The 15286-nt window shown below is 59.2% G+C and overlaps 1 protein-coding gene across 3 annotated transcripts; it reads right to left on the minus strand.

Annotated features, from left to right (window-relative positions):
• Positions 1-3197: 3197 nt before the first annotated feature.
• Positions 3198-11031, minus strand: SLC35C2 (solute carrier family 35 member C2). Of its 3 annotated transcripts, XM_029917175.1 has the most exons (9): positions 10671-11031; positions 9949-10099; positions 9083-9146; positions 8327-8399; positions 7674-7842; positions 7513-7596; positions 5182-5357; positions 4008-4137; positions 3198-3712 (listed from the first exon to the last, which is right to left on the minus strand). In XM_029917175.1, exons 1-9 carry the CDS (start codon positions 10788-10790, stop codon positions 3579-3581), a joined length of 1101 nt encoding a protein of 366 aa, XP_029773035.1. In that variant the 5' UTR covers positions 10791-11031; the 3' UTR covers positions 3198-3578. The 3 variants fall into 3 exon arrangements, with proteins under 3 accessions (XP_029773035.1, XP_029773036.1, XP_029773037.1); XM_029917176.1 differs by lacking the exon at positions 7513-7596; XM_029917177.1 differs by lacking the exon at positions 9949-10099 and having other exon boundaries at positions 10671-10766.
• Positions 11032-15286: the final 4255 nt, after the last annotated feature.

The following is a 15286-nucleotide window of genomic DNA, read 5'->3' on the forward strand; positions in this document are numbered from 1 at the left end:
CTCTAGTATGTGCCCAGCGCTGTGCACACGCTTTACCTACGCGATTCCCTTTCATCCATACAAGAGCTTTGTTACGAGATATGGATTATTATTATTCCTTCCCAACTGACAAGGAGACCGTCTCAGAGGGGATCAGCATCCTGCCGAGACCCACTCCTCACCACAGGGCTGTGAGATGTAAATGCAAATCTGGTGGGGTCCCGACGCTGCTCTTAGTCACTGCGGTGCTAATCCTCCAGGAGCTTCCTTTCCACAGTTCTGAAATAGATACAAACAGCCCCTACCTCACTGGGCCGTTAGGGACAAATAACCTGTATGAGAGGCTGGAGCGCGCCCCGTGAATGTGCGTCCTATTCTCCCTGCCTCCCCAAGTTCCCTCATCCCCTGTCTCAAACCTCCCCTGGGGCTGGGAGGGAGGGCCGCCCCATTTGCTCGCTCTCGAGGACACACATCCCTAATCCAAGTCCAGCACAGCGTCCGGCATGCGGCCAGCACTCATGGAGTGTGGCCGACCCAAATGGATGATCTGGGAGTCCCCACCGCATCCTCGGGCTGTAAATGGGGCACCCCTCTGGGTCCAACATGTCTCGATGGTGCAGCAAGCGGTGGCCAGTACCCCAAAGACCACTTCCTCGGTACCAGAGGACTCCACTCTCAAGTCTCGGGGCTTTTCAGGTTTTTCTCGGCAGAAAGGAGCAGAAGCAGATGGAGATGGTCCACCCAAACCCGGGCAGGGAAGGGGACTGGCATGAAGACGAAGGCCTCGCAGGCCCTGCCTCCAGTCTCGGGCCCCACAGGCAAACCCAGCTGGGGCTCCTTTCCACCACAACCCCCGAATGCAGACCCCGTCATATATTAGGGGCATTAACCTTCCTTCCACCGCAGGCTCTGGGGAGAGACGGTGGGCATGTAAGCACTTAAAACTTGAACCTGCGGGTCAGCCCTCCTTCCCTCCTCCCTCCTCTGCAGAAGCCCCGGCGTCCTCGGAGGCTGTGTGGGGACAGACGCCACAGCCTTGGAGAGACAAGTCACATCCTCAGCTTCCCTCAACCTGTTCGAGCACTGAGTTGCCATGGCGACGCTGCAGCCCTGAGATGCAATGGCTGCAGCTAGCATGGGTGCTTCTAGGGCTCAAAGCCGAGTGGACGCGGTCTGGCCTCGTGGGCCGGGAAGGGGAGAGGGAGGCCTCCTCTAGGCTCAGCTGGTAATTGCTGCTAAGTGAGGGGCTGTCATTGAACCCAATATGCAGGCACCCTGTAATTACTGTACCAGACAGCGGTGCCCACTCCGAGTGGGGAGAGGAGGACGGAGGGGGGCAGACAGGAAGCTCTCCTCCACCTGAGCCCGGGGCGCCAGGCACTCTCTGCAGAGGTGGGAGGCCCCCAGCCCCTCCTCTCTGCTGCCTCTTTCCACCACCTCTGTCCAGCCATCCTCCCGTCATCTGTCATCCAGTGTGGCGCACTGCCTCCTTTCATCCTGGGCCCTGAGCTTGAAGAATCCGAGGGGGGCAGAGGGGCAGACCCAGATAAGGCACCGCCTCAGGGGAGCCTTGCTGCTGTCCCCCCCATTTCCAGAATTGGTGCGTCTGCATCAAGATCCTGTGCTGGAGGCAGATGCCGGTCTAGTTCCAGCATGCCTGGGTGGCTCCGTGGGTTCAGGTCGGACTTGGGCTCAGATCTTGATTGGGGGGTTCAAGAGTTCGAGCCCTGCGTGTGCTGACAGCTGAGAGCCTGGAGCCTGCTTCAGATTCTGTGTCTCCGTCTCTCTCTCTGCCCCACTCTACTCCATTCGCACTCAGTCTCTCAAAAATAAACATTAAAAAAAAGATCTCGTTCTAGTTCTTCTGGGACCTGGAGGCTGAGGACTGCAGGCTAGTCACTGCCCCTCCTGAGCCTCAGTTTCCCTCGCTATATGACCAGAAGGTGGGTCTCAATCATTCTTAAGGGCTTTCCTTCAGCAGGGCTCAGCAAGCCAGAGGCCGGGAGCCGAATCTTGTTCTTGTAAGGTTCCCGGGAAGGCAGCCACGCCCTCCTGCTCCTGTGTCCTTCTGTGTCTGCTGTCCTGCTACAGTGGAGGATCCGAGTGGCTGCGATGGGGACCAGGAGGCCCTTTCCAGAAAGTTTGCTGACCTGTTTCTCAAGGATAAATGTTTTTCCAGGCGTTGCCAAGGGAGCTTTTGTGGCTCCAGTGTGAGAACAACTCATGACAAGCCCCATCCTGGTCCCCACCCGCAGGCGCCACTGCCCCCTCCCACGCCCAGGCCTGGACCGGGACAGCGGCCGCAAGCCGCGTGGTGCAATGGCGCCACCTGCTGCAAGTGCCTAAAACCACTTCTGCTTGGAAGTACTTGGCCCCACTGGGCGGCACAGGCTCCCAACTCTTGCGATTTAGAGCCAAGATCTCGCCCCATCCTCCCCATTTTTTTAAATGCTTTTTTTATTTATTTTTGAGAGACAGAGACAGTGCGAGCAGGGGAGGGTCAGAGAGAGAGAGGGAGACACAGAATCCGAAGCAGGCTCCAGGCTCTGAGCTGTCAGCACAGAGTTAGGGGCGCCTGGGTGGCTCAGTCGGTTGAGCGTCCGACTTCGGCTCAGGTCAGATCTCACGGTTCATCCTCCCCATTTTATAGACTGCAGTGCAGAGGGGCGGCCTGGTCCGCGGGAGGGGAGCAGAGAGCGAAGGTCCCAGAGGCCCAGATGCCACTCCATCTACGCTCCACGGGCGCACGCTTGGCCCAGAGAGCTGGCGGTGAGTCTTCGTTCCGTTGCTCACTTAGGGTCTCGGGTCCACGGTTGTTGCAAGCATTCCAATTTAAATGCTTATGTAACATTTAAATTGTTACCAATACGGACTCAATCTTCTGAATAACTGAAATACTTCTTCCCATTTCACAGGTTAAAACACTGTGGTACAGAGAGGTTAAGTAATTTGCCTAAGGTCACAGAGCTAGTGACAGGATTCAAATCCAGGCTATGAAAGCAGCACACTCCCCACAAGACCACTCCGTACATTTTGCTCCTGCCCGCAGGTGTGCCGGGACCAGGAGAGGGTACCGCGGCCCCAACAGAAACACAAGAGATGCAGGAAGCCTGGAGTCGGCCCAGTCACCTGAAGCAGCCCCAGCCAGGAGGAGAGAGGAGGAGAGCGAGGCCCAGGCCACCCGCTCTGGCCCCCACACCCCCAGGCAACACAAAGTGGCCAGTGAACCGTAAATCCTTTATTTCTGAACTATAAATAGGTCTGCTCTCTGAGAAAGAACTATCCAGGTGATGAGGCTCCAGCCTCTCCATCTCCCCTCCCAACCTGCTCTGCAGTCTAAACCCAGCCCCCCAAGAAACCCGCTGTGCCCCGGAAATCCGCATCTTGGCTGTCTGAGCCTGGCGGACACTTGTCCTACTCCCTTGTCCCGCTAGGACTTCAGCACGCTTCAGCCCTGCTCTCTCACCCCTCCGGCTCAGCAGCTCTCCGACAGAGCCGACCGAGCCCTGCCACAGGGTCACGCCCAGCCTGGGAGCGTCCCAGCCCGCTGCTCCCCGGCCCTCGAGAAGGGCCTCCTGGGTCCCTGGCCTCCCGGCGAGTCATTGCTGCCCCTGGGCCACGAAGTACGCCTCCTCCTCCTCATTGTCGTCCTCCTCCGGCTGCCTGCTCCGGAGCAGCAGCTCCAGGTCAGGGTGGGAGCCCAGCCCCTTCGAGGGCTTAGGGCCACCGTCACCTGGAGAAAAAAACCACTGCTGGGTCTCTCAGTGTGCCCTGACGTGTGCGTTGAGTCACCGAGACCTCCACCCACCACCACCAACTTCCCAGAGACGACCCATCTTTTCGGAGTGACGGTGGCAGAATCTCCAGGCTAACTCCCTGGCAGAGGGGCAGCCACCAGGCTGGAGCCACCTGCCTCTCCTTGGCTGGGTGGCTGGGGGCCCAGGGCCAGGTCGAGGGGAGGTCAGAGGGACTGAGTCACGAGGAGACCGACATCAGAAAAGAGCCTTCTGAAAGGGGCTCCGGGTTACCTCTGGAGTGCAGGGCTTTGAGAGCGACGTGCAGGGAGATGCCCGAGAGGCAGAGGGCGAAGCCCAGCCAGTTCAGGAGGCTGATCTGGTCCCCCAGGAGGTGAGCGGCCAGCAGCAGCGTGCAGACTTCCTGAGGGCAGAGAGGCGGGAAGCGTACGGGGTCAGGAGAGCGGACGGCAAGGACAGCACCACAGAGGACAGCCTGACCTGCCCGAACTCCTGGGGCCTGGGCAGGCTGGCCAGCGGGGCAAAAAGGGGCTTCCCTGAGCCCAGAAGACCAGGCCTGCCTGCAGCGCTTTCCTCGCCTTGTTCTGCTAAGACGCAACAAAGCAGGTGTTTGGCGGGGCAGGGGGCACAGAGCACCCGGCCCAAAGCCGTGTCCCAGGGCACAAAGGGCGGCTGCACCTGCAGATGGAGAGCCCGACAACGCCTCCGGGGAATGCGGGGTCACACTGGGCTCCTCACATGGTGGCTGTCACACACAGTGGCTGCAAATGGGGCTGGTGGGATGACTCATTCTGAGAACCACAGCTCATGCCTCATCTAAGCCCCGCGGGGAGACTTATAGTTCCGGGCTTAGGCAACACTAGTGCAGCCCCTGTGTCTGCTTAGTCAAGGAGAAACTGCACCGCCCCAGGGCCGAGCAGGGCGGGGTGAGAGGGGGCAGGGGCGGGGGAGGCCTGAGAGCAAGAGGCATGGGTGCGGCCAGCCAGCCAGCAGTAAAGGCAAGACAGGCAACCACAGGGCACTCATGCCTAGCACTGCTCCTCTCTCTGACCACGGCAGGCAACACCAATCACCGAACTCTCCCAATGAGTCTGGATGGGGCTTCTCAACTCAACTGTGGGCCATGGCCAGGCGGCCAGAGTCGGCACTTGTGGTAACATGAGCATGCGTCCCAGGCCTGGTGGTCAGAATCCCAGCTCGGCCCTGCACTGGCTGGGTCTCTGCTGGTAGGAGCAGCCCATCTATGGAACGGGGATGACCTCCCTTACCTCCCCAGTGTTGCGGCCACGACCAGGAGGGAGTTACAGACGGGGCACAGCACGCGGCACCCTCATGTGGCACCTGTTTCCTCTGCAGGGCCCTGGGGCACAGAAGCTGGGGCCGAGGCTGTGACTGAGCTTGGGGGCTGCACTCTAAGATAGGACCAGGGCCACCCTCAAGTCTGTACCTTAAAAATGCCAGCAATGGAGAGAGTGAGGCTGGAGGTTCTGGAGACCAGGAGGAACTCCGAGAAGCCCAAACCGAAAGCGAGAATCCCGCCAAGAAAGAGGCTTCCTAGTACCCGCAGCAGCAGCCCAGTGTCCTGGAAACGGAAGATTTTCTCAGACGTGGACAGATGGAGACCTGGAAGCAAAGGGGGGAGACAGCGGGAGGCCATGTCCTGGGTGGGCCTGCTGGGCGGCCTCACCTCCCCCACAAGCGCAAGCACCAACGCTGTGGCAGCCACGCCTCCTGAGCACCTGCAGCCTAGCCTGGCCGTGGCCCTGAGGACGAGGGCGGGGCCTGGGGGTGAGAGGACCCCACGCAGACAACGGCCTGACACCTGGGGGGCTGGGGAAGCAGCGACGGCTCCACGTGGAGGGCTCTGAGCCACCGGGCTCGGGGAGTGGACACGGCACTGCACAGACGGAAACGCTTGTCCTTGGGAAGGAGGATCACTTCACAGGGCCCTCGCTGCTGTGGTTACACAGTGGCCAGAGAGAGGCGGGAGCAGCCCATCCTGCGAGGCCTGTCAATGCCACGGGCCACCTACCAGCAGGGACGCGTCATCCTCACAAACCTTCCCCACTTTAATCCAGGTCTTGCTATCACCCAGCTGTGGCACTAGGCTGGGACTTGCCCTCTTTCAGGACCAGGTTCCTCAGCTATAAAATGAGAGCATTTCCACTAGATCGGTGTTTCTCAAACAGCCAGTATAATGTGAGGAACAGTCCTCCAACACCACACACACACACACACACACACACACACACACACACACACACACACAAATATAGGAGAAAGCTTTGTTCTCAAGACACCGCACAGGCACCCACACACCAAAGTTTCCTCGACTTTCAGAGGATTCCTGGGCCTCCAACACTGCCCATGTGAAAGAGTGATTTCGCAGGTCCCTCTGCACAGGAAAGGCCCAGAGCTCAGCACAGCGGGGACACCTGGGGCGGGGAGGGGGTGAGGTGGGGCGGGGAGGCTGGCCGGGTGCTTTGAGATTTTTGAAAGGTAGCACCAAAGAAATGCAGAGTGACGGTCCCTCCCAGGCACACAGCCTCACGGGGCAGGACATCTTGTCTGGTGCTGGGCTCAGCAATGCTGCAAAGGTGTCGGCAAATTGAAGGGAATTCAGGAAAGAGCAACATAAGTAATGAAGGCGCTTGGGGGATTAATTTACCAGAAAAGATTAAAGGAGCTAAATCCATGCAGCTTTGCTAAGTGACGACTACCAGGGTGTTCGGATGAGGGTTTGCGGAGACGGGGAGCAGGGTGAACAGCCGGGACAGGAGGCAGTGGCCATGTGGCATGGGAAGCGGGGTGGGGGGCAAGGAAAGAGGGGGCGGGGGGAGATGAGAAAAAGGAGGCTGCAGAAGTTTTCTGGACAATGGAGCCTGCAAATTAATTTTCCCATAGAGGTCCGAGACGCTTCACTGCTTGAAACTGAAATGGATGCAGGGCAGAATGCTCCGAAATGATCCTGAGGACAGAAGGGGCTCTGGGAGGAAGGAGAGACAGACAGGGGACAAAGCCTAATCTCAAAACAAGGGAGGAAGGAAGGACGTGGGGTGCACTGCCAGCCTAAACCATTCTCCTTGCTTCCTCTCCCCTGCCCTCCCCTCCCCTCTCTTCTCCTCTCCGGGAGGCGATGTCGGGCAGGACTGGTCACCTGCCCGGGCTCCTGGGCAAGGGCTGGCGCTCACAGTCCAGCGCACTCCCACCGCCCCGCTGCCCTCGGCCTGAGTCCCATGCAGCCTCCGAAGTACGTCGCCTGAGAAGTCTTTTTGACTTGGCTTTCCACCCTAGCATCCTGAAATAATTCATGGCCCGCCGCTTCTTCTAAGAAACAGCACACATCATGGTTAACAGGAAGGACCTGGGAGCCAGCTGCTGGGATCAAGTGCTGGCTTCTTTATGAACCACAGGACCTTGGGCAAGGCTCTCTCCTCTCCACTTGTTTCTTCAACCTGCGTGATAGGCATGATGACAGCGCGGCCACGTGGGGTGTGGGGGAGTTACTGGGTCTAAAATGATCAGAACAGCACCGGCACCCTGCCCGCACCCAGTATCATTCTCGTCTGCTGTCACACACGCTTCCTGTGTTAAGCGTTTCTCGTGCTGGATGCCAGCCTCCTGGTTCCATGCCTGGCTGACCCCTGAACCAGGCCTACCGAAGGCCGGACCGCATCTTGGATCACTGTAACCTTGGCAGCTACCACAACGCAGGGCTCAGAGCAGGGACTGGGATCTGTTGTACTGAGGTGCCACCAAGAGGGACAACCCAACCTACCTTCGAATATGGCAAAGAGAGGGAAGAGTCCCAGAAACATGAGTGGCTGCAGGTGGAACATGGTGTCAATGGGGTTCTGGAGCCCTGCCGAATGGGGACGGGGGAGCCGTCAGGTCTGGCCTGGCCCCACCCCGCCTGGCGCCCCCAGGCCCCTCTCTCACCAAGTTCCGCCTTCTGCAGGAGCATCTGCGTGAGGGTCCAGCGGATGCCGCCGATGAACGAGGCCCCCAGCACCAAGGCAAAGCCCTCCACGTTGAACTGTGTGGACTTGTAGGTGAACATGAAGAGGCCCCCGGCGATGAGGAGGACCACCAGGACCAGTGCTGCACGCTATTCGGATGGGGAGCAGGGGCAACTAACTGCAGGGTCTTGAGTCCCTTGAACCTGGAGCTTAGGCTCGGTACCCATGTTGGCTGACCCTGGGGCAAGAAACCCTTTTCCCCCTCGACCTCGGGGGTCCCGGCTGGCTCCTTCCCATCCGTGTAGGCAGGGCTGACATTCAGTAGACATGTACCCAGCGTCCCTACTCCATCTAAACTTCCTTAGTGCTTTCCTTCGGCTGTAGGAAAGGGCCAGCTGTGCCTGGCTCCTGACCTTGAACCCTTTCCCCTTCGGTCATTCTTTTGGTCATTCCACCTGCCACGCCAGTTGCTAAGTGTTATCAGCAGTGGCCTGTCCTAGGTTCTTCGTCAGTGACAGGCGTTACTGTCCCCTGGGCTGGGCTGATCTCTGTCACATACAGTGATAAGCCACTGCTCGGTCCTCCCTCTTATTCTTAGCATCTGCGGGGGGAGGAGGGACCAGGGGAGCTCACCAGCTCCTCCAGCTTGAAGATCAGCGAGAAGATCAGGATGAAGAGGACAGCGGAGGACTTGGTCATCGTGTACCTGCAAGAGCAAAGTTCCCATGATGCACCGTCGGGGCTCAGGGCTCCGACCTGCCACCAGGAAAGGAGGCCACGCGCTGTGCCGGCAAGGGTGGGAGGCTGTCTCTGATTTCCCTGAGGGCAGCTGGCTCCCCTCAGGGCAGCTGGGCAGCCTGGGTACAAAAGACCAAAGGAAGGCCGCTTGCGTCACATGGACTGATGATGTGACCTTTAACCGGAAGACATCTCTGACCCAGAGGACTCTTGCGACAGCCAGAGAGAGAGAGGGCTACGGGTTGGATGCTGAGCTTCCTGGGTCCTATCACACCTGCTCCTCCCTGGAGACTGGGATCAGAGGGAGGGGAGGAGAGGGGAGAAAGAGAAGGCAAGGAATGTGCTCCCTGAAGCACACAGTCAGAGATGAGTAAGAACAGTCACACCGCTACTCTGTGCAGCTGAGAGCACCACACACTGGTTGGTGACACCTCTCCCCTGCATATACTGACACCACTCTGAGTCCCTAGCTCCCCGGGCCACTGGGCGAGCAGGTACAGCACCCCTCCGAGATGCCAGGGGCCGGGGAGGAGCGGAGACCAAAGGCCGGGTCCAGAGATTGGTACAGCATGGCCTGTGGGCAGGGCACGCGCAGAAGGCTGGACTGGGCACCTGACCAGGAAGGGAGGTGGTGGGGCGACTGGTACTCACAGCGAGACGGTGATGTAGAGAAAGCTCCAGTTGGACAGGCCCACATCAAGCGCCGTTGCCAGGGCTGTGGAGACAGGGGTACCCACCCGACAGGCGGCCAGGGCAGGCCGGCGTGGGAGGGCCGGGTTCAAACACTTACGAGAGGCTCCCGAGGGCCCCCTGCTTTGCCCCAAACACCCCCGATTTCTCTGGGGCCCTTGGGGCTGCCTTGCACAGCAACTGAAGGGTGAACTCCTGGCCACAAAATGGAGGGGGTCCCGCTGCAGCCTTAGGGCCGTCCAGAGGAGGACCTCAGGAGAAACTCCTCGGAGTGGCTTCTCCTCCCTCAGGACACGGAGGCCTGGGCCGTCCAGGATCTGTCCCTGGTTCCCCCTCACTTTTCCCACTTCCCCTCGCCAGTGCCGAGTCTTGGCTACCGGAGACGCTTTCAGTTCCCTCTCAGACCCGCAGAGGCACTGAGCCCTCGGCCACTGGAGCCCCAGCTCTGGGGAGCCTCCCCGCTGGGCTTGGGTGGCGCCTCTGGGCTCCCAGGAGCCCCTCATCGTGCCACTGCCGCCAAGGTGGGGACAGGGCTCTGCTCACTGCTGTCTCTAGGGCAGGTGTCGGCTTGGTGTACACGGTCAAGGGCCAGACAACGGCAAGGCCAGGGCTGCCTGGGAGCCTCCCCCATGCGCATGGGAGCGTGTGCACTGTGTGCATGTGTGTGTGTGTGGGGGGGGGTGGCTGGGGAGCATAGAAGGTGCAGAAGCAGGACTGGGAGAGGCGGGCAGAGAGGAGTGAAGCGGGGAGGCTCCTTTTGTTCTTGGCCTGTGGCTTCTCAAGCAGCTCCCCGCCCCAGGCAGGACTCCGGGCAGGACCCCAGGCACCTGTGGGAGCGACTCTCCTGAGGTAGTCCGCCCAGCTCAGCACCACGCGGGCCCTGTGGCTGGAGCACTGAACCAGAGCCCTGGACAGGGCGGAGAACAGGAAGATCACGGCCAGGTGCAGCATCGTCATGAAGAGGGGGAAGTGGAAGCTCTACGGACGGGGCCCAAAGCACAGAGTGCCCCGCATGGGTTACAGCATGCCCACACCTGCCTGCCCTCCCTTCCCGGCCCCTCCCCTCCCGACTGACCCATCAGGGGACAGCGGTGCCAATTCGCTGGCTCGAGAGGGCTCTGCAGCCGCCCAGGGGCTTTCACCCAGGTTATCATCACTTGGGACAAGAGAGCTGTGGTTCCCATTGTGGAAGTGACATAGAGAGCAGGGGCGAGCACAGTGCTGTCCCTGCCCCCACAGCCTCCTGCTGTGGCCCCTCACCACAGATCCCATTTCTCTCCTGCCTGGTTAGCAGCTGCTGCCTGAAGCCTCAAGTTCCCCCAGCTCATCCTCAGTCCTCCCCCTTTCTCCATTTCCCCTCCATCCGTCTGTTTGAGAGGAACCTTTGGTGTGGGGGGGCTCTAGGGCACCGTCCGGTCACCAGCGTGACTAACTTCCAGTCTGATTAGTTGAAGCCTGTGCCATCCTGCTGCTAAATATTAGGGGTCGCTGTAGCCATGGCCACAGCCACCATCCACCCAGCCCCCTGCCCTGCAAGGACCCCTATTACCTTCGTCAGCCATTTGTTGTAGAAGGTGATGCCGATGGAGAAGCAGTAATAGAGGAGGACCAGCCCCAGGGTCAACACCGCCTTCCACACAAAGGCCACGTCGAGGGCCCACCTCCCCATCCGGGGAAGCTGGGCGGGCAGGGGCGGGCACCTCTCCCGAAGACAGCGCAGGAAGGGCCCGCCAAGCTGGGCCACAATTTTCAACAGGAAGGTGTCCTGGCTGGAGGCGTCCTCTTCACCTCCATGACTCAGAATTGCCTGCTGAGCCCCAGGCAGAGTCCTCACCTAAGGGGCTGGTGGCCCAAGCCAACCCTCTCCATGATTAAGTGGATGCAGGGCTCACACGTCCCCAGGGCGGAGGCTAGAAGAATGGAAAGGAAAGAGGGCTGTCTAGGGCTGCCTGACTGGTCCACCCCACCCCTGCCTGCAGGGGGCAGGCCAGAGTGGACCCAGTGGGAGCAGGTAGGGGCCATGCCCAGCACAGGTGCTCACAGGAGCCCCAAGAGCATCTGCTCTGTCCCCTCAAGCTGCTCTCCATGATTTGCCGCCCGAGTGACCTTTGAAGAACATAAATCTGACCGTGTCAGATCAGACGTCAGCCCTTCAGCGGCACCCGGCGCTCTCAGGGTAAAGACCAAAAGCCTCCTGTCCACTAAGGCGGCTTGATCTGTCCCTGCTGGGCTCTCTGTCCCCATCCCACCAGTCACCTCAGCTCCCCAAACACACAGGCTCTTTCCTACCACCTCGAGGAATGGACCCGCCACCCACCCTTCCTCAGCTGATCCTAGTCAACTTCAACTCAAACATCGCTTCCTCAGGGGCTAACCCCCGGTGGGGCTGCTCTCACGGCCTCACTACTTTTCCTTCCGTGCCCTTGTGCGGGGCATGGTCACCTGAGTGATGTCTGGGTCCCCTGGGAGGCTGTGAGCTCTGTGAAGACAGGGACCACCGTGCCCATGTTAGTCTTATGCCCACTGGGCACATCTGGAGTTGTCCATATGGTTCAATGACTCAGCGCAAGAGAGCGGGCACTTGGTTTTTAGGGGGCTGAGCTGGTCTTTGAGGCGTTAAAACTGACCAGGAAACTGACACCTCCCTGCCCCTTAGCCCCTACAAACACTCCCAGAGGCGCTGTGCCTGCCAGGGGGTCTTGCCCAACCGCAGGGCCCCCAGCCTTCCTATCAATGCAGCCAACTCCAGGGGGCGGCCAGAGCTCGCAGGCCCTGCCGACACCGGCGGACCCAGGTCCAGAGGCATCCTACCTGTTGCTTCGTCTGTTCCCTCCCGTCCCCATCTCTGTCTCGGAGAGGTTCCCAACCTGCTGAAATGCCACCTCCTTCTTGAGCCTTCCTAGAACCATCTGCTCAGACATCTATTTTCCCCACCCCCAGGCCTTTCTGAAAGGAGGAACTGCATTCGGTTCTGTACACAGAAAGCTGGGTTATCATTTCCCCTTCCCCAAGGCGAACTGGGAGCCAGCACAAGGCTTTGCCCAAAGGATACCCCAGGGCCCCTGTTTTCTCCGGGTGAGCTTTGGAAACCCATGGTGGTATTTTGGGGGAATTTTCCTAGCGCCCCCCCCCCCAAGTTTATTTATTTATATTGAGAGACAGAGACAGCACGTGAGCAGGGGAGAGGCATACCTGAATCTAGAACCCAACTCTGTGTGTGTGTTTTTAAAAGCAAATTCTACCCCAATGCAGGGTTCCAGCTCATGACCCTGAGATCAAGAGCCACTCTGTGCTGGCTGAGCCAGCAGGTGTCCCCAGACCCCAACTGTTTAACATGTGACACAGAGCCGTCTTTCTGTGGCTCTAGTAGGCACTGAAATTTGCTTGTCACATACACCGAGGAGACACTGCACTGTTTCCGATCAACAATTTGGAGAAACCATGCCACCCGCAGCAACGTGGTGCGGGAGCTGTTGTGCGCCGCAGCTGCTGCGCTCCCGGGGTCTGCGCAGTGGCGAAAGCACCAGCTGCTTCCTGGCGGTGTCCAGCATCCCTGGACCCGGGAACTTACATATCAGAACACATTTTACCATCAATTACCTTTTATCAGTAATAAGTTGACATCTCCCCAGCATGTAGCCCTCCCTCTGACCTCATCAACTCCAGAGGAGTAGCCAATGGCCGACTGTCTGTCCACACCTGGATGCCTAGTATCCCGCGCCTGCCCAGTAGGGCCTCCTATTTCCCAGGAGTGGTGTCAGCCAGTGACACCTCCATCTACCTAGGGGCTCAGGCCAGAAAGCTTGTTTCCAGCCTGATTCCCCTCCTTCAGCCCATGTGCAATCAGCAAGTGTTGCCTCAGTCTTCAGAAATATCCCCAACCTGGTCACATTTCCTGACCTCCATCACTGCCCTCCGGGCTGCCATCCTTCCCCCCTCACCCCCCACGACGTGCCATCTCCTGCACCTCTCCCAACCCCTCCTGCTGTCAGGCTCCTGTACCCAGGTTTCTCAATCTTGGCATTACTGATATGGGGGGCCAGGTAATTCTTTGTGTCCTGGAAGATGTCTAAGAATGTTCCTGGTCTCCATCTACTAGATGCCCATCACAGCCCCTCGTCCTTGTCCCCAGCTGCATTTCAACATGGTCAGAGGTCATGGGGTGGGGGGTGGGGGGCGCAAAACCGCTCCCTGCTGAGAACTGCCTGCTTCCAGCACATAGGTAACCACAGGGCATTGTACCTTCTAGCACATGCTCCCCAGGGTTTCCCGCCTGTGGTTCCCAAGCCAGGGCAGTCTGCACAGTTCCATGAGTCAACTTCCAACATCTTCTGCTTTCGGTGCAGTTCCCGTTTCAACGCTGCCATCTGTGCACCCCACCTCCCCACCCCGTTCACAGCCTCCCTTCCTTCAGCCAGTCCAGGTCCCCAACCTCCAAAACTCCCCATGACAGCCCCAGCCCGCAAGCACGGTCTCCAAGTGAACAACACTCATTCTCTTATTGTCAGTCACCTGACCCCAAACACAGAATCAGACTTTAGCCAGAAGGGCTCTTGGAAAGCATCTGGCCACTTACTCAATGTGTGTATTAAGCGCCACTCACTGTATACCCAGCACTGGAGATCAAGATATGTAACTGATAAAGTCCCCACCTTTCTTTAATGATAGGGAAACCAGCCTTAAAGGGGCAAAGGCTCTTTTTCAAATCACAGTTGCCAAGAAAGGAATTCTGTATCTGCCTTACTTTTCCCCCAGGGGGTAGCCTGGCTGGGAGCAGCAGCCACACCAGGGGAGCACCTGGGTCCCCTCAATCTCTGTGGCTGTAACATGGGCCGTGCAGTTTAGTCCTTCCAAGTGTGGGCCTGGAGGGAAAAGGCCCCGGGATCCAGGCCTGGCTCCCCGACTGCTTCGTGGACTCTGAATTACCAGAACCCCAGAGGGCAGTTTCCTCAACAGTGAAGGGGGATAAACTCTCTGCCTCTTGGGAGAGGAGTCAACAGCTCAGCATCAGGTCCAAAACCTGATGCTGGTTCGTGGCAGGGGCTTACACCCCCTCCTGGCTCCTTTACAACAAACTCTCCGAGGGCCCCATGAGGGCCCCATGAGGGCCCCGTGTATGGCGGTCCCCACTGCTCCACCGAGTCACCACACCCTCCGCCTTGTTGCCTCTCCAGGGACCAAGTCTATTTTCATCAGCACCTTGCACAATTGACCACCTCCTCCTGGGAAAACCTTCCCTTGGTTGCCACACCACCGTCTCCTGCTTTTCTGAACTCCTTTTCTGAAATCCCTGCCTTCTTTGCTGGCTCCTTATCAACCAACCTGTAAAAGTTGGCTGCCTAAGCGTGGGACCCTGGCTTCTCCTCTCTTCTCTCTGGAGTACTCTCACCCCATCTGATGGACATTCCAGTGATTTCTAAATCCTTTTGCCCTATCCCCATTTTTTTTTTGGCCGACTCCCAGACTGGTACATCTAACAGTCTACTTGGTAGCTCCGATGGAGATACCCCTCATACTGAAGGTGCCCCCAACCTATTCCACAGTCATTAGGAAACGCCAGCATCACCCGCTTGGTTACTTAAGTCCAAGCTCCCAAATCGACGACGAACTCATCCTTGACCACTCTTTCCGTCCTTCCTCAAATCCTATCCCGTGAGCTCTTCCTCCCGAAGCCTCGTGGACCAGCGGTCTTGGCCTCGGTGGGCCCCGCAGCTTCAGCCATGCAGACCTCTCACTCAGTGGCTGCGGCAGTCTCCTAACTGGTGTCCCCGCTTCTTCTCCCGACAGCCCGGCGTCCCGGAGGCAGGGCAGCAGGAGTGAAGGCTTAACACCCAGAAAGCACGGCGGGCGCGCCCTCCCGCCATCTGGCCCCTGCAGGTGTCCGCAGCCTCACTCTCCCACCACCGCCCGGCGCCTGCCACGCTGGCCCCTGGCGGTTCGCCAAACCCATCACGCCCGGACTCTTCCTTGCCCTCGCCGTCCCCTCCTCCCTAGACCTTTGCTCGGCTTAACCCTCCTCGAGGGTCCGCTATTCAGGCTCCCGGCACCTCCCACCCCCTGACGTTGCCCTGTTTGCCCTCGTGTTTACTGGGCGCCCCGCGCTCGCACCCCACCGCTGGCGGCGGCCTCTCGGCGGCCTGGGCCGCGTCCGCGCCAGTCCCGCCC

Source organism: Suricata suricatta, chromosome 12, assembly GCF_006229205.1.
Source record: "Suricata suricatta isolate VVHF042 chromosome 12, meerkat_22Aug2017_6uvM2_HiC, whole genome shotgun sequence".
NCBI lineage: Eukaryota > Metazoa > Chordata > Mammalia > Carnivora > Herpestidae > Suricata > Suricata suricatta.

Coding starts and splice junctions, on each gene's coding strand:
- SLC35C2 (XM_029917175.1), bottom strand. CDS start 10,790: ATGGGGAGGTGGGCCCTCGACGTGGCCTTTGTGTGGAAGGCGGTGTTG. Junction 7,597..7,673: donor CCTGCAGAAGGCGGAACTTG/GTGAGAGAGGGG, acceptor CCCATTCGGCAG/GGCTCCAGAACCCCATTGAC. Junction 4,138..5,181: donor CCATTGCTGGCATTTTTAAG/GTACAGACTTGA, acceptor CTCTGCCCTCAG/GAAGTCTGCACGCTGCTGCT.